Consider the following 19,219-nt stretch of genomic DNA (forward strand, 5'->3'; position numbering starts at 1 on the left):
TTAGGTGGGGACCACTTTCGGTACTTGTGTACGTAAAGTACACAAGTACCATTTAAAACATTCATTGGGTTCTCTCTGCAATGAGTCTGTAAAGTACAAAAGTACCTTTAAGTCTGTATACTCTATGGAAGAACATGGCAAATAACTGACAGTTCTACATGTAAATGTTTTTATCTTCAGGTTTTTTGTTGGAACATACAATGTCAATGGGCAGTCACCAAAGGAAAGCTTGCAGCCATGGCTAAGTGCCGACCCTGAGCCGCCTGATGTGTATTGTATTGGGTATGTAATATATCTGAAAATCATCATACAACACCTACGGGATTAGCCACCATATGTTTTTCACTCCTCAGCAAAGTGCAGTGGCAGCACAATGCTGCTGTTCATAATGGCACTGGAAGTACAGGTGTATCCGTGTAATGCAAGTTTGATTCTTGCTAAGCGTCAAGTCCTTGCCTACCAGTATTATATAATATTCATATTTTAACTGCCAACCACACTATTGGTTAAGTACATCGATCATTGTGTTGTTTGGAGCAATAACAAAACAGGAGAAGAACAGACTGGAGAGAGTAATTAGGGCCGCAGAAAAAATTATTGGTGTCAATCTTCTACGTATTAAAGAATTATATCTAACTAGGACTGTTAGGCGAGCAAAAAATATTGTGGAGGATAAAACGCACCCTGGTTATGACTTATTTGATTGCCTTCCGTCAAGTAGGCAGTATAGATCGCGCCGGGCTAAGACTAACCCTAAGTGCCTGACCCTAACCCTAACAAAAAAAAGTGCCTACCATTTGACTATGTGAGTGTCGACCTACTGCCTGTTGACCTTGTTACTAGTCGACCCGTCAGAGTAAGTGCTTAACCCTAACCCTGACACTAACCCTAAATAAAAAAATGAAAAAAAGTGTTGACCATTTGACTGAGTGTTGACCTACTGCCTGTCGACCTTCATAGCTGTCAACCTTGTTAGTAGTCGACCCATCGTTGTAAGTGCCAAACCCTAAATTTTTTTTTTGTTAAAAAAAAGTGTCGACCATTTGACTGAGTGTCGACTTAGTGACTGTCGACCTTCATACCTGTCGACCTTACCAGTCGACCTTTAGCGTGTCGACCGTATGACCTTGTTACCAGTCGACCTTCTGACCCTGTCGACCACCTGACCCTGTCGACCTTCAGTACCTGTCGACCTTTAGTGTGTCGACCTTCAGACCCTGTGACCTTCAGTCCCTGTCTATCTATTGCCTGTCTATCTTCCATTGTCTAGCCAAACATTGTCTATCTAGACAATGTAGACCTAATGAACCACACCCTGTAGTTTGTTGTAGTGGCCTTGGGTACATCTTTCACATAAATATCTATATGCAAGCAAGTAGTTTGTTAAAAATGTTTGTAATATGAAAGACAGCACTTTTTCTCTCCATACAGATTTCAAGAGCTTGATCTAAGCAAGGAAGCTTTTTTTTTCAATGATACACCCAAGGAAGAAGAATGGTTTAAAGCAGTTTCTGACGCATTACACCCGGGAGCCAAATATGCAAAGGTAGATGCAGTGTAATGACCTTCAATGTTCTGGTTACAATTATATAGAACGAGGTGATCCAACTGGCACCAGTTCTAATACATGAAAATAGAGGTAATGGCCAATAACAGAAATCTGGCTACCCAAATAGCCCTAAACGTGATGTGTAGAGGACGGGCATTTTTCTCCTGGTGCTCAAAGAGCTCCTATAGAAAGTATCAAGGATCCAGTAGTAACAGATTCTTCAATTCATAAGTCAGTAATATGGAATCTTTGTACAATCCCAAATGTATGGAGAACTTTGTTTTTTAGTACAAAAATATTCAGACAAAAGGATATATTTACTAAGCCTTGGATGGAGATTTAAGTCCAAACCAATCAGCTCCTAACAGTCATTTTTCAAACACAGCCTGTGACATGGCAGTTAAGCTGATTGGTTGCGACTTTATCTCAGTTCTCTTTATCTCCATCCAAGGCTTAGTAAATAGACCCATTTGTCTGAATATTTTTGTACTAAAAACAAAGTCCCAACCAATCAGCTCCTAACTGCCATGTCACAGGCTGTGTTTGAAAAATGACAGGAGCTGATTGGGTGGGACTTTATCTCCAGCCAAGGCTTTGTAAATAGACCTCTTATTATCATATTCACTGCAACTTCAGTGAGACAAAAATACAAATTTAAATTCAGTGTCCCAAAAAAAGGAAATTAATCTTATTAAATATAAAATCTTTGTAAAATCCCAATGTGTTGAAAACATTGTATTTAGAACCAGAGTGGTAGGATTACTTGTCTTACAATTCCAGTGAGGTATATGCAGGAATAAATAGAATTCCGTATCCTTTACAAAGATTCTATATTTACTATGAATAATTGACTTTTTTTGTGACAAGTTTAAGAACACCCCCATTTCTTCTTCAGGGTCCATAGGGATCCCCAGGGATACCATGGGGATAATGTGGTTGGAGTGATCCAGGCACCAAACAGTTAAGCTTTCAGCTCCCAGGATGCCCCAGGAACTCCTCCACATATACCCCCCTCCTACCCTCCGTGCGTACATGAGATGCTCACAGTCCACTATCTGTGTTCTGCTGAAGCGGTTTGGTCTTGGGAGGTTTTGGGTCAGTCTCCCTGTATGCCTCTCCTCGGGGTCAGGTATATAGTGCTCTATATCCTACCAAGTTTGAGTAGTTTATTCAGGGTCCATTGCAACTAATTTGCATTGTATGTGACTTTTTGCTAGCTGCTGTGTTGATACTGCCTTTTATTTCTCACTGTCAGTTATAACTATCACTGTTTTTTCTCCTCATCCCTCTGTTACAGGTAAGTGGGGTTTTTCTCTGGACTTCACATTTACTAGTTATTTGTGAATCAAAAGTCAGTGGAGCGCTTATTCCATTAGGGATCTTAGTGATTACACAGCAGCTGGCATATAGAGGAGACTGCCAAATTTCCTCTCAACAAGATAGAAATACACAAAAAATATGTCTGCGCTTGTGTTCACAAAACAATTGAATAGATGGTTGATTTAAAATGAAATACATAAATAGTGTAATAAATCTCATATACATAACTGTCCATAAATCATCATTTTAAAACAATGGTAAATGGATTAATATCCCCAATGATGGAAGGGGAAAAAAGGGAAGGAGGTCAGCACAGTGTCTATGGATGTTAAGCACTCACCGCTTCCCCGTAGCTAACTAAATGGGAATTCCAGAGTGATGCATTCCGGTGTTTTTATGTAAATCCTGTTTTGCGGGCTTGTCCCCTCAGGACTTTAAACAGGATGGTTTATGTGTTGTCTGTTATAAAGAACCACCTCACCAGTCCAGTCTACCAGCCCCTGTACAGGAGCCATCTTGGGTGTCTTCCTTGTCTCTGGTGATGACGCAGCTAGTGGTTCGTTTGGCTACTCCCACGCTGCCTACTTTAATGGGATACCCACAGCAGTTTCAGCATGCTATGTTTGCCCCCTCTATAGATCCTTCCTGGATGGATGTTTATGCCCACTCAGGTCTATGGCTTAGTAGGCTGTGGCGAACAGACCTGCTAGTCACTAAGGCGCCTAAGCGGACGTTGTCTTTTTATCAGTCTGCTCAACATGTAGATTCAGACACATCATCGGAGGAATCAGATGATGCACCAGGTTCTTCTCCAGGGTCTATCTCAGGAGAGGACGACCATCCTTCTACAGTGGATGTCCCTTCTTTGGTCAAATCAATCCTAAATATACAGGATGATGAGCCAGCTCCTAGACAGAAGGCTCCAGATTTTAAACCCCAGACGGTGGTAAAAGCTGAGTTTCCGAAATCTGAGCAGCTCACTGAACTTATGGAAGAGGCATGGAGTAACCTGGATAAACGGTTCCATGTTGCGAAAAGATTAGCATCTTTGTATCCTTTCCCAGCTACTGAATGTACTAAGTGGGAAATCCCTCCTACTATGGATGCTCATGTGACACATTTAGTCATGAGTGCTATGTTGCCTATTCCGTCGTCATCTTCTCTTAAAGATCCTACAGGTTGAAAATACTGCTTTAAGACATTTTTCAATTTTTCCCTGTCTGGAGCTGTTACTCAACCAGCTGCGGCTGTTGAAGAATGGACAGGGGCATTGGAAGATACTCTACTAAATGCTACTAGAGAACAGCTGACCTATATCTCCCACATACAGGAATCAGCCTCCTATTTGGGAGAAGCTGCAATAGATGCTGGGCTCCTAGCTTCTAAAGCATCAGCAGCCTCGGTTGTGGCTCGTAAATCCCTTTTGGTTAAGGTCCTGGTAAGCAGATATGGGGTCAAAGAATGCTCTGGAATCCTTACCTTTTTTTGGAAATATACTTTTTATAGCAGAATTAGATAAGATAGTGGCTACTCTGGCAGCTTCAAAATGTGCAGGTCTGCCATCAACAGCTACATTAAAGTCTGGACAGTCTTCTTTTCATCTTCAGGGACGAGCAAAAGGACAGTCTTCCTCTAGGCCTTCTAGTTCTCGCAGGACCACCAAGCAGCAAACTAAGACGTCCAGCTTCTAAGCTGGACAACAAACCCTCTGTCTGATGGGACGGGCCTCCTCCTGGGGGATCCCAGGGTGGAAGGCTGACTTCTTCAATTTGCGGACTACTGGCTTCAAATAACAACAGACGCCTGGGTCCGAGAAGTGATCTCTCAGGTGTATGCCCTCATTTTCCGGAGGCATCCTCCCCAGAAGTTTTTTTGCACAACTCCCCTTTCAGATTCTATCAAGGCCGTGGCCCTCCAGGAGGCCATTTGCTCCCTGCTGCGGGCAGGGGTGATAATCCTGGTTCCTGTGGTTCAACAAGGAAGGGTGGTTGTTCTAATCTATTTTTGGTTCAGAAACCAAATGGGTCTCATCGCCCTATTCTAAATCTGAAAACCCTCAACAAGTTTATCCATGTACCCAAGTTCTGTATGGGACTCTTCGATCAATTATTTTGGCAATGGAACCTGGGGCTTTTATGGCTTTGCTGGACATTCAGGATGCGTATCTGCATGTGCCTATTATGCCTTCACACCAACAATTTATATGGTTTGCTGTCCTGCAACAACATTCATTACCAATTTCAGGCACTGCCCTTTGGTCTATCAATGGTCCCTTTGGTCTTCACCAAAATAATGGCGGTGATGATGGCCTACCTCAGGCATCAGGGAATCAGAATCCTACCATACCTGAACGACTTTCTTATATTGGCACCATCTTCAAGCTACAACACCATCTCCAACAGACCATTGCCTGTCTACAGACGCACGGCTGGATAATCAATTGGAAGAAATCTCCTTTGTCTCCAATACAGTGGATGGTACATCTGGGGGCACTTCTGGATTCTCAGGCACAAAGGGTGTTTCTGCCAGAGGACAAGATTGCAGCCCTATAATTGCAAGTACGCAAATTGCTAAGTATCCATTCTATCAGCGATGCAGGTCTTGGGTTCAATGGTGTCCACCTTCGACATGGTAGAATATGCTCCATTCCACTCCAGGCCTCTGCAGCAATTGATTCTCTCCCATTGGAACAGACAGTATCATCTAATACGGTCCCAGAGGATACTTCTCACTGCGGAGGTTCAGCTCTCTCTCTCGTGGCGGCTACAAAAGGATCATCTGGACAAGGGTCGTCCATTCTGGATCCCAAATTTGGCTCTCCCCACCATGGACGCCAGTCTTCGCGGATGGGGGGTGGTGACAGGTCGTCACACCTTTCAGGGAAGATGGACAAATCAGGAAAGTCATCTGCCCATAAACATTCTGGAGCTTAGAGCAGTATACAAAGCACTTATAATGGGACAGGACCTGCTCCAGGGCAGGCCGATCTAGATCCAGTCCGACAACGTGACTACAGTAGCCTATCGCACTCATCAAGGAGGCACCCAAAATCAGGCAGCCATGAGGGAAGTGACAAATATTCTGATCTGGGAAGAACGTCATCTTCCGGCTATCACGGCAATATTCATCAACTGGGAAGCGGACTTTCTAAGTCGTCAGGACATACACGCCAGAGAGTGGGCTCTCCATCTGGGTGTTTTTCAACACCCGGTGAACAAATGGGGCCTACCAGACGTAGACCTCATGGCCTCACGTCACAATCACAAGGTCCCCAGGTACGGGTCCAGGACCAGAGACCCTCAGCCGCATTCGTGGATGCACTGGATGTGCTGGAGTATCTCTTTTTCCTCCGATTTCCCTCCTCCCAAGGGTCCTCAGGAAATTCAAGCAGTAAGGCGGAACAATGATACTAGTAGCTCCTGCTTGGCCCAGACGCCATTGGTTCACCGACATACGGAATCTATCCATAGACACTCCGTTTCCTCTTCCTCTATGGCCAGATCTGTTAGCGTAGGGTCCCTGCCTGCATCCAGACTTACCCTGTCTTTCTTTGATGATGTGGCTCTTGAGTCTTCCAACTTAAGAGCCAAAGATTTCTCAGCTCTGTGATTCAAATCATGCTTAGGGCACGAAAACCTTCCTCTGTCCGCATCTATTACAGAGTTTGGCATTCTTTTGGTCAATGGTGTTCCCACAGTAAATATGACCCTAAGGTTTGTAGGGTTTGCCGGGTAATTGCTTTTCTCCAGGCTTGGTTAGACCTCTGCCTGGCCACTCTGAGAGTACAGGTTTCTGCATTGTCAGTTTGGTTCCAGCGAAGGATTGCTTCATTGCAGGATGTTAGAACTTTTTTACAGGGTGTTCTCCGAGTACAGCCACCCTTTGTCCCACCGGTGGCACCATGGGATTTATCCTTGGTTCTCAAGGGGCTGCAAGTTCCCCCATTTGAACCTCTGGACTCAGTAGATTTGATATGGTTGACAGGGAAAACACTTTCTCTCCTCGCTATCTCTTCTGCACGCAGAGTCTCTGATTTGGCAGCGCTCTCTTGTCGCTCCCCCTTTTCGATTATTCACCAGGACATAGCTGTTCTCCGTACATGGGCGGGTTACCTTTCTATGGTAGTGTCCCGTTTTCATGTGAATGAAGAGATTGTGGTTCCAGATTTTCAGTCTTCAGACCTTTCTGTAGGTGAGGCCTCCCTGGATGTGGTTCGTGCTTTCCGTATCTAAGACTCTTTTAGAAAATCAGACACACTCTTTGTGTTTTATGGTTTTCACAAACGAGGTTGGCCAGCTAACAAACAAACTCTGGCTCGATGGTTACGTATGACTATCTCTCAGGCTTATGCACAAGCTGATCTTGTTCCAAACAATGCGACAGCAGATTCTACCCAGTCTGTGGGACTATTGTGGGCGTTTCGTCGTGGTGCATATGGTTAGCAATTGTGCAAGGCAGCCACGTAGTCTTCTGTCCACACTTTTCTTAGGTTCTATGCCTTTGACACTTTTGCTTCTCAGGATGCTTCCTTTGGGCGGTGGGTTCTCCTTTCTGCTCAGGAGCATCCCCCACCATTAGGGGAACTGCTTTAGGACAACCCCATGGTATCCATGTGGATCCCTATGGACCCTGAAGAAGAAGAAAATAAGAGTTATGGTAGACTTACCTTTGTTAACTCTTTTTCTTCGAGGTCCATAGGGTCCACAGTGCACCCACCCTGAAGCACCTGGCTGCATTGGGTTATTTTTCTTTCGGTAACAAATTCCCTCTTTTTCTATGAGAGTTTCTGGTGTACAATTGTTCTTCCTTCTCCTCTTTCCTTCTCCTGCCTTGGGCTTGTTTACATAAACTGAATGCCTGTGGCCAGGGCAGGGTATATGTGGAGGAGGACCTGGGGCATCCTGGGAGCTGAAAGTTTAACTGTTTGGTGCCTGTATCACTACAACCACATTATCCCCAAGGTATCCCTGTGGACCCTATGGACCTCAAAGAAAAAGAGTTAACAAAGGTAAGTCTACCAGAACTCCTTATTTTTTCCAGTTTCTACTGAAATTAAACAAATAAAGTCCAGTAAATAACTTCTAGACTGCAGCAGCTGGAGGGTCGCATGTTGAACACCCCTGTGCTAGAAATTAAAATAAAGTTTAGGTTTGCAAAAGCTGAAAATAATGTAGATTTCAGAGTTATAAAAAAGGCATTTTTCAATAAACAATTACTACAGGTCTCCCAACTACTTCTATTGATTACTTGATTACAAACCCCTATCTGTATAAAAGCAGTGTTGGAACAGACTTACAACTTTTGAAGCATTATTTGAAAAATATTCGCTGCAGGAAATAGGTTAATGCTATCATAATGAAAATGAACAAAGGAAGAAATACCATTATAACCTATAAGAGTGTAGGACTTTTCTTTTGAAAAACTGCAAAGAAAGAAAACCAAGGTGTCAGTGAGTACAGTTTCCTACACCATCAAAAGCATTTAGACACTGAAGGAAACTGACAGGAAGAGGTCTGGCAGACCTAAAGCCACAACAGAATCAGAAGACAAGTTTCTGAGAGTCAACTGATTGCATGACAGGCAGCTCACAGGACAACAGCTACAAGCACAGTTTAACATTGGTTGGAGTGAGCAAGTCTCCTTTTCAACTGTGAAGAGAAGACTTTGAGCTGCAGGTTTGATTGGTTGAGTGGCAGTAAAAAAAGCCATTGCTAATATGGAAAAAAATGAAAATAGGCTTGCCTGGGCCATGTAGCATCACCATTGCACTACTGAAGGCTGGAAGAAGGTCTTATGGACCTATACATCAAAATGTGATCTCTCTGGCTCATCATGCAGGGTTTCGGTATGCCATCGAGTAGGCGAAAGGATGATTACCTAGTGCGTGATACTAACTGTCAAACATGGAAAAGGACGTGTGATGATCTGGGGCTCTGTGCTGAATTATGCACCGTTGACATGCACAAGGTGACAGGAAACTTGAACCGAAAGGGTTAACACAGCATTTTGCAGCACCATGAAATGCCTTCTGATCTGTGCTTAGTTCATCCTATTGTTAGATCATGAACCAAAACATACTTCAGACAGGGCCGGCCCTAGCCCAAATTTTTGGGTAAGAGAGTATATTTTTTGGTGCCCCCCTATGCAGTGCCCCTTTTACAGTGGCCCCGGTAGTGGTCCCCCTTGTGCCCCCAGTAGTAGCCCCCCCATGCAGTGCCCCCAATAGTGGTACCCCTTATGCAGTGCTTTTTAACCAGTGGCTCCAGTTATAGTTCCCCCCCCCCTATGCAGTAACCCCAATATAGCCCTTTATATAGTGCCCCCAGTAGTGGCCCCTCAATGCAGTGCCCCCGGTGGTAGTCCCCCCCCCCCCTATGCAGAGCCCCAGTAGTAGCCACCCTCTTTTAGTAGTCCCCCCCCCCCCCCTTGTTGTGCCCCCAGTGGAGGTTCCCCGCCTATGCAGTGCCCCAGTAGTAGCTACACCCTTTGTAGTAGCTCCCCCTTGTTGTGCCCCCAGTGGAGGTTCCCCCCCCCTATGCAGTGCCCCAATAGTAGCCCATCCCCTTTGTAGTAGTCCCCCCCCCTTGTTGTGCCCCCAGTGGAGGTCCCCCTCCATTCAGTGCCCCAGTAGTAACCCCCTTCCCTCCAGTAGACACACACAAAATAAAAATAAAACCATTTACCTGAATCCCCGCTCCGGCCGCCGCCATCTGCTCCTCAGTCCGTGCCAGGCCGCTCTGCATTATGGGAGAGACGTCATGACGTCTCTCCCGTTACCCACTGCGGGAGCCGGAAAGCTCCAGCCCGGCTCTGGCAGTGGGCACAGTAGCCAATGAGAGTCTGACAGACTCTCATTGGCTGCTAATCAAAAGAAACACACAGCTGTCGGTGCCGGCGGCTGTGTGTTTGTCACTGTGTAGTGCTGACCGAACTCCGTATATCCTGCACTCCAAACAAGGAAGGTGCTGGTAAATAAATAAGTGATAACCACCACTCTCAATAAATATAGAACAGAATACAGAAATTTAGTGCATCTTCACTGGGGTATTAAATATATATAAAACCGTATAATCTCAGATATTGTAATATTGAACACAGTTCTTTCTACAAATATATCTGTGGTATTCGTTATACTTCTTCCACACAAAAGACTTTACTCATCTATATCATCCTCAAAGAAGAAAGAAAAAAAATCTTGTATGTAGATATATTGAAAGCCGATAGAATTTGAAGTAGTCTTACTCGCATTTAAAAATCACGTACTTCTTGGTTTTCTCCCAAAGAACTGTTTCCACCCTGTATATTTTAACCAGGTCATCAATACCTCAGGAAAAACCATAAAGGAAACATCCCATAGTGTAAAACCATACACAATTTATGATGCACATAAAGAATCCTACATCACAAAGGTAAAAATTACTGCATCCCAAACAATGCCTTTAATGAAAGGCTCATTAATCAAAGCATAAAGGGTTAAATAAATAGCCAGGGTACAAATCACCTGACTAGTTGCAGTCAGCAGTCCTCCACAAAGTCCTTATTGGTAGCAGTCTCTTATCAGTCACACTGACACGACCCAAGGGTCTTACTCAAAGTGTCCGCCTGTCTGTGGGCATTAACTGAAATACATCAGAACTAGTGCCCAGCCTGTTTTCGGTGGCTTTATACAGGTCCTTTTCCTTCCTTCCCTCTGCTCAGTCTTTTTTTGGTGGCAGCAGAACCAGTGCTTACTACACTAAGGGCCTGATTCAGAGATTTACGCTAATGCAATCGCAACTGTATTCCCTCATGGTTCACAGTTACTAAAATAAGCTAATGCCTTCCAAAGCATAGGCGAGCATTGGGACGCCCACTGCTGCCTTCTCATATCTGTTTGACGATGTGCAACAGCGGAAACATCTGAACCATTGACGCAGATTGGGCAGGCAGCATGTAAGTCAAGTCTGACCAGCCGCAAACACTGCAGCTCTCCTGACATGCAGAGAGCTCTCATGCTGAGAAGGCGATTGCAATGGCTAAATTATGCGTGCCTATGAAACGCTGTTTAAATGGTACGACATACCTATGTTTTTTTAACCCTCCCCCCGTTACCACCCCCAAATGCTGACTACCTGTCACTCACTCTGTGAGTGGTTCCTATGTACGAGAGTAATAACAATGCAATCACTGCACGTGAGCAGTACAGCTGTTGTGCATGTGCATTAGCAAACAATCGCTCCATCTGTGAAATTATCAACTTTGCGTAAATCTCTGAATCCGGCCCTAAGTGCACAAAGTTCATGGGGGTCTAAAAAACCAGCCCATGTCTCGCTCTGTGGCGAAAGTACAGCTGATATGAAATGGGGAGCTGGGCAATGCTGGTCCATATACCAAGTTTCCTCCGCTCTCCTCATAACAGCATATGCTGGGGCATAAATTGGGTGTTGAGTTATGTGGTTTGTTTTTGTTGGTTAGCAAGGTGTAAAATTTGATTTGTGCTTGTGGTAACATATCAAACCTTAATGAATTGTCTCCTTAAAGTGAAAAATCATGTAGTCTACTTCATATACATTTTTGCCCTCCTTAGAAGTTTTTCACTGTGGAAAAGCCTGCAAGTATCACTTTTGCTATGATTGTCGTCTACAACTAAATCTCTTTTATTATTCATAAATAGTAGAGGTTTGCTTGTTTTCGTATTAATTAAAAAAGTTTGTTCTGTATCACCCAGTTAATCTGGGTCATAAGTGCAGTAACCAGTGGCGTAACTGTGGTATTAGGAGCCCAGGGTAAGATGAATAATGGAGCCCCCTATGTGCGCGCGCCGGAAAAGTGGGCATGGCCACATGCCACAAGAGGCGTGGACACTGAAAAATGGTGGCGTGTCAGTGACTCACCACCGTTTCTCGTCACTCTGGGTACATTCCTTTTCATTCCATATGCACCTGAATGCCCCCCGTAGTAGTGCCCCATTATGCAATGCCCACTGTAGTAGTGCCCCTTGTGCTATATCTCTAAAGCAGTCCACAATATATAGTGCCCGTTATATAGTGCCCCCAGTAGTGCCCCTTATGCAGTACCCCCCATAGTGCCCAATATATAGTGCCCCTTATACTACGCCCCCAGTAGCAGTGCCTTTGACATATAAAATACGCAGACACAAACGCACACATACAATATTAGACTTACCGGAATCCCTGCTCCTGCGCCCGCTGCTGTCCGCTGCTCCCATCTGTCTCTCCCTTCACCCAGTATGGGAACCGGAAGGCAGAGCTCATGAGTGAGCTCCAGCCCAGCCCTGGCCCTGGGTGCAGCAGCCAATAAGAGTGTGTCTGACTCTTATTGGCTGCAGTGCTAAAACAAACACACAGACAGCGGCGTGTTTTAATGTGTAGTACACGTGCCCCGCTCGACCCACCCACATTACGCCACTGGCAGTAACACTGGCAAGAATGTGTGTGTTCATAGAGTACATGTATGTTTTAAATAATTATTTATGTAGGGGTTTAACAATAAATTCCTGCAACAGTTTTATGTGACTAAAAATGTACTGTATTGTTTTTTTGTAGATTAAACTGATCAGACTTGTTGGAATAATGCTACTACTGTATGTAAAGAAGGAGTTGGCAGTTCATGTCTCAGAGGTAGAAGCAGAAACTGTTGGCACAGGAATCATGGGAAGGATGGTGAGTGTTTTGTTAGGAGATTACATAGGTGTTTCTGTACTACTGATGAAACGCTTAGTATTAATCTGTCCCCCTAACCACCCCTCTGATCTGTCTCAAAAATGCCTTTTCTATACAAACTGATACCAGGGACAAGGATTGAACAAAATTCTACAAATGAAAATGCAAATGCACCTATAAACTTACGTATTGTATACACAACATCTATTTTATGTATGTGTGTATATGGTTAGGTGGCTAGGATTTCATGTGGCTGGTCCCAAGGAAAGACCAGTGACTGGGCAGCACAGCTAGTGTGGTCAGCTTCCTTTATATTACCCCGATAATTTTGGGCACTCACATCTGGGCCCTGGATCCCACCCAGCCCAATCTACACCTCCAAATTTGGCATCCTGTCAGACCAAGTGAGGGCCTCATTGTAATATTTAAAAACAAATTTAAGGGTAGGGTAGGTGGGCACAATGGGCCCTTCTGCTCCATGGGAGGTTTCTGTCCTCCCTGAGCTTGCCTAGATTACTTAGCAGGTGCTAAGCTCCCATTTTTCTTGACCATTGAACAACTGTGTCTTTGCACAGATCCAACAATTTGGTTATTTGAACATCAATTGGATTATATAGGATCCTATATACTGTTGTTGATCATCATCGTTGTGCAGTCTTTGACTGACTGACCTATAATTATCAGAACTCCTGGAAAATCCAGTCTGTCACAATGGGGTTTTGAGCAAATTACTATTTTTTTTGCCCCTCTTACCTATTGTAAAGTGTAAGAACAGTTGGATACTTCCATAACAGTTGATAATGAAAGCATTAATTACATTTCTCAAAGATAAAATTTATAAAAAATGTTTTAGAAAGTTATAATTTTTATGTTCCAACTTATGGTGCATACACTCGGTCAGATCTGTCAGATGAACAATTTTACCAACGATTTGAACGATTTCAAGCAGTATTAAAATGAATGGATTCGTCCAAATCTGACTGCAAACACATCAGATGTCAGGTATCGTTATCTGACCATCGGGAAGGCGCATCGCTCATCGTTGCAGTCACACATGTCACATTTTCTTTCAGATATGAACGATTGAACTATTTTTACAATCGTTATCGTTCATATCTGAAAGAAAATCTGACCGTGTCTATGCATCATTACAGTCATTACATACTTCACTTAGTCTTCTCATTCTTTCCAAACTAACAGAGCGACTGTCAATGTTTGTCATTGTCTATTGTATGAGGTTATTAATGATGTGTGACCTCCAGCCATTTTGTGGTTTCTACAGTCTATTACTTTACTTGAATTCTCCCGCCATTGGGTGAACAAAGCACAGTCACCACAGATCAATAAAAGTATTTCCAATGAGGCTTAATGAGATGGACCTAGTAGTAGATTTACTAAAGCTTCTACAACAAAGTGGGGGTGTTACCCATAGCAACCAATTGGATTATGTTTATCATTTTCTAGAATGCATTAGAAATGATAGCTAGAACCTGTTTGGTTGCTATGGGAAACAATTCAACTTTTTATTTTTAGAAACGTTGGCAAATCTATCCACTAGAGAGAATTTGATTCAATTTGAGAAATGCATTGCAGTACCAGTTTAGTAATGTCAGGTATTTCTCAAGTCCCTTGCATAGGAAAACCCCAGTCTCCTGAAAAAACTCTGTATGTTTCAGCAGTGCTTTAATTTCACCATAGCAAAAACGTCAGATAAATATAAAGTATTGTACTGTATTCTCTGTAAAGATTATACCAAGTCTTGAACAGGTATGTAACAAAAGACTTTTCCTTTACAGGAGCTAATCCTATATGTTCTGTAGTAATTTTAATTCTGAAACAATTTATGAGGTTCATGATGCAATCTTTTTGAAAATTGATTTGTTGGATATACTGCATATTTTAGGGATGTATTATTCATATGTTATTGCTTTACCATAACAATCTAATATTCTGACATGTTCAAAATAATTTGACCAGTACATTGGGCCTGATTCGGATATATATGCTAATGCATTCACAGCTGTGATCCCATATACAGCTTCTGTGCGAAAATATGCTGACGTATCTGGCTTGAAATGTGTTGAATCGTCCACCGGCAGTGTCGCAGATCCAAGCAAGTGCATACAAATACGCAGCCACCGTCCCAGACCATTCGATAACAATCTGAGTAACCCTATGGTCACACACCTGGGCACATTGGCCATAGACCTCACCGGGAGTTTTCCTGGCGGGCCGGACTGTTTTGGGGCCAGTGAAAACAATTTATTCTTTTTTTTTTTTTAAATATGTGACTTGACCCACCTGTTGGAGTCGGCCATGGCATATTAATGGCTGAAGCCAACATGATTTGTTCATGGTGGTTAACCCCTCCCCAGGGACCAGCCACCTATGACTGTGCTTCATAGATCAGCTCACACCTTCCTGATCCTCTACTCACCCTCCCTTGACTCCCCGCTGCTGGCATCAGGTACTGGAAAATAGGGATGTGAGGTGAGTGGCACAGGCAGCGTCTCAAAGCCAGGGTCACACACACACTAACACAATTGACGGCTGACCGAGACAATCTTCCCATTCATCACCAAGCATGAGTTAACCAGCAGTGGACACTAAGCATCTCTTGCCGCTGGGTGAGTGCCTCTGTGGAATTACGGGGTGTGCATGCACCTGGGGGAGGGGGGCTGCTGTTTGGGGGGATACAGGGTGTTTACCCACCTGGTTATCTGTGGGTGCTACAGTATCTTTCATTGCATTGTATTACATGTCCCTGGAAGGGGATGCATTCAATATCCCGACAGCAGGGATTCCGGCAGTCAGAATGCTGACGCCTGAATCCCGACACTTATCGGAATACTTGCGCCGGCATTCCAACCGCCAGAATCCCGAAGGTAGGTTTAGGCATCGGGGAGGGAGGGTTAGGGTTTAGGTTAGGATTCTTACCTACAGCCATCGGGATGGTAACTTAGTCAGGATGCCGGTGTCAGGATTCTGACCGCCGGCAACCCGTACCCAACCCCCCTAGAAAGTATGGTAGGGTATAGGCTGGCAGTGTTCTCCTCTCTGCCCTTACAGGACTTGGTAAAACTTTGATGCACCTCTGGAGCTGGGTTCCCTCTACTCCTGGTAATTCAACTCCTGTAGTGTCTGCAAACACGGGTGCACAAGTTGTGACTCTTGTTGTTAGCACAGCTGGAAACAGCCCCATGGGCACTCACTGCTGAGGAGGTACCTATACTGGGGTCAGTCACCTGGGCATTTATTGTTAGGGTACCTATACTGGGGCCAGCCTCCTGGGCACTCACTGCTGAGGGGGTACTTACACTGCATTCATCCATCTGGACACTCACTGCTAAAGGGGTACCTACACTGGGGCCAGTCACTTGGGCACTTACTGCTGAAGAGGTACCTACACTTGGGCCAGCACACTGGACACTAACTGCTGAGGGGCTACCTACACTGCACATATAACCTAGTGCACTCACTGCTGAGGGGGCACCTACACTGAGGACAGCCCCATAAGCACTCACTGCTGAGGGAATAACTAAACTGAGGTTAGGGCTCTGTACACTCATTGCTGAGGGCATGGGTGTATTGGCCATAGCTTCACCAGTAATTCCATTCCAAGTGTGCTGCTTTGTGTTTTTATTTTGTACATACTGTAAAAAATATTCTTACGCCGCCCAGTGGTGTAACTCCCCTGTGTGCAGCCATTCAAAGAGGCTTCATAACACAGTCTGCACTTACTGGGTACTGTGCAAATGTCTCTGCCTCTTCCGGGCACCCCAGCTGAAGTTCCACCACTTGCCCAACACCCGTTGAAGATAAGCTGCCAAAACAACCTTGCTTCTCCTAACCATGGCTGACAGGCAAGGCTGCATTAAGGGCTACATGGGCCTGAGGCTGTAAATGTTCAATGGCCAATATTGAGAAGGGGAGAATCTGTTACCAGTGCCATGTGGGTGTGGCCACCCCTACACTCTCAGCACCACTGTCTCCCTAAATACATAAAAATAGAAAAATTGCTAAATTTTGTGAGAAAAAATAGAAATACCATTTTAATAGTTAATATTTAAGGCCGACTATTTGATGCAGCTGGTCATCACCACGCTACCATGATGATAGGCCTATTCTCATCTGGATGCCTGTAGCTGTAGCTCTATTCACCCCATCGTTAATCTGGCCCTACTGACAGGAGGAGAACAACCGCCCCAAGTCCAGCAGTTGGGAAACTCCCTCACAGAGAGGAAAGCCATCTCTACTCGGTTACCAACCAACTAGAGGTTTCACCTCTGGGCAATAATAGAGTGGGTCCCAGCCAACAAGACCTCGCCTCCTCAATAGTTAATTGACTCCTCCTCTCTCATAAATGGGGTGAGGGAAATATTACATATGAATTTCCATTTATCAAACTAACAGAAACATTACTATTTAGATTGCCAGCAATCAAAATACAATTGTGATTCAACCAACTCAGGGATACTTACTTTGGCATTCTAATACTCTAGTCTGCAGAATACTAACTGTAACTAGTGGCAGGTTATGAGAAAACATATCTCTATATAATAACTTAAACCAAAATACTGGCTAATTTTACTAAACTATAGGAAGCAATTATTTAAAATACTGATGTAGACTAGAATAACTGCACACCTAAACAGCAGGGCAGATTGGTCGTAGGCTTCACTGGTAGATGTATGTAATATGGTCACAATTTCCATAGCCCACAGACATTCAAGCATGGTGCTGTTCCATGAGCTTTGTCATCCAAATGTGATCAAGCTACAAGTCTGGGCTGCAATGTACATTATCAGGGCGGACTGGAGCGTGAAGGACCCACAGGGGAACGCAAAAATAGAGGCCCACAAAGGGGCGTGGCCAGTCACTGGAGGGTATATTGTAACAAGGGGTATAAAAAATGAGGACTCCAGACAGGCACTTACTTGGTAAAGCAGTGGCTTTTAATGGCAGCAAACACTGCACCTTAGCATATACGTGAGCATAGGCCTGGACACACTCAGACACATAATAGAAAATAAGCAAATAAACATAAAAGTTCCCAGCACTCCTCGTCAGCAATTGGCCATGCTCTCCCAGTAGAGCCCTTGGACCCTGGCACTACAGCTACTATCTGGCCGCTAGTCAGCATCAGGGCAAGGAGCAACAGGTGTCTGAAGCTGGCCACACATCTAAAGATTATCTATCCAATCAGCCAACTAGTTGATTGGTTGGAATGAAAATCTGGTCAGGTATGAAAGCAAATGACAATCAGCAATTTGCTCCCAAACACCAGAAAATGTACAAAAACTGTTGTTTGAACAAATTGTTTAGATCAAACATTTAACAAACTTGTCTGACGACCATTTTCATCTGTTTTCTGGCATTTAGGAGCAAATTGCTGATCACCATTTACTCCCATACGTTACCAGATTTTCATTCCAACCAGCCAACTAGTTGGATGGTTGGATGAAAGTTGGTCTAGTGTGTGGCCATCTTAAGAGTTTTAAACTCTTCCTGTGCTCCAGTGATTATTCCAGCTGGGTCTGTGTAACTGTGAAAATCTGAAATGCCACACCTCCACTGCTAATGCAGAATCCACAGGCTTCGCTCCAGCCTCCCTTGGAGGGAGCTGATCCCACAGGAATGTGGGCAATTCTCACCACAATATATATATATATATATATATATATATATGTGTGTGTGTATGTGGGAGAGGTCTGTGATCTACTTCTGTGCAAGGCAGTCAGTTATGTGGGCAAGGGAGGTTGAGGTGGGTGTGGAGGAGTCATGTAGCCAGTGTAGTGTTTGGTATCGAAGGGCCAGGGGGATAGTACAAACAGCAGATAGATAGGGTAAAGGGAATAATGCAAGGTATAGGTAGTGGTGAGTATGGATGGGTCAGTGAGGTAGTATTAAACATGGAGGAGTCAGAGAGGTAGTGGTGTGCCAGCCATTAACCCTTGTAATGCTGGTCACTTGTGGATAAATGAGACCATGTGCTAACATTATGCCACACTGTAGTGCCCCACATATTATGCCACAGTGTAGTGCATTTACATTATACCACACTATAGTGCCCCACATATTATGCCATACTATAATGCATTTGCCACACTATAGTGCCCCACACATTATACTGTAGTCCCCCCCACATTATACCACACTGTAGTGCCCCCCACATTATGCCACACTGTAGTGCCCCCCCACATGATGCTGTGCTGTAGTGCCCCCACATTATGCTGTGCTGTAGTGCCCCTCACATTATGCTGTGCTGTAGTGCCCCCCACATTATGCTGTGCTATAGTGCCCCCCACATTATGCTGTGCTATAGTGCCCCCAACATTATGCTGCACTGTAGTGCCCCCCACATTATGCCGTGCTGTAGTGTCCCCCACAATATGCCACACTGTAGAGCCCACACATTAAGTCAGTGTAGTGCCCACACATTATGCCACAATGTAGTACCCACACATTATGCCACACTATAGTACCCCCCACATTATACCACACTGTAGTTCCCCACACATTATGCCACCTGTAGTACACACACATTATACCACTGTAGTGCCCACACATTATACCACTGTAGTGCCCACACTGCCACACTGTAATGCCCTCCACATTTTGCCACCTGCAGTGGCCACACATTATGCTACACTGTAGTGTTCAGAAATGTTACCGCCTGTAGTGCCAT

At 44.4% G+C, this 19,219-nt stretch overlaps 1 protein-coding gene and 1 long non-coding RNA gene across 3 annotated transcripts in view; one reads left to right on the forward strand and one right to left on the reverse strand.

Moving 5' to 3' along the window:
• Positions 1 to 19,219, reverse strand: part of LOC148542923 (uncharacterized) — a 231,071-nt gene that overhangs the window by 122,982 nt on the left and 88,870 nt on the right. The gene's annotated exons all lie outside the window — the stretch shown is intronic.
• The window catches only part of INPP5B (inositol polyphosphate-5-phosphatase B), a 179,305-nt gene that overhangs the window by 92,670 nt on the left and 67,416 nt on the right, over positions 1 to 19,219 (forward strand). For both annotated transcript variants that reach the window (XM_088462293.1, XM_088462292.1), the window contains 3 exons: positions 181 to 282; positions 1,432 to 1,546; positions 12,415 to 12,531. In XM_088462293.1, coding sequence (XP_088318419.1) covers positions 181 to 282; positions 1,432 to 1,546; positions 12,415 to 12,531 — 334 coding nt within the window. The remainder of the gene's footprint in view (positions 1 to 180; positions 283 to 1,431; positions 1,547 to 12,414; positions 12,532 to 19,219) is intronic.

The sequence above is a fragment of the Taudactylus pleione genome, unplaced genomic scaffold, assembly GCF_031769625.1.
Source record: "Taudactylus pleione unplaced genomic scaffold, aTauple2 ptg000007l, whole genome shotgun sequence".
NCBI classification, from domain to species: Eukaryota; Metazoa; Chordata; class Amphibia; order Anura; family Myobatrachidae; genus Taudactylus; species Taudactylus pleione.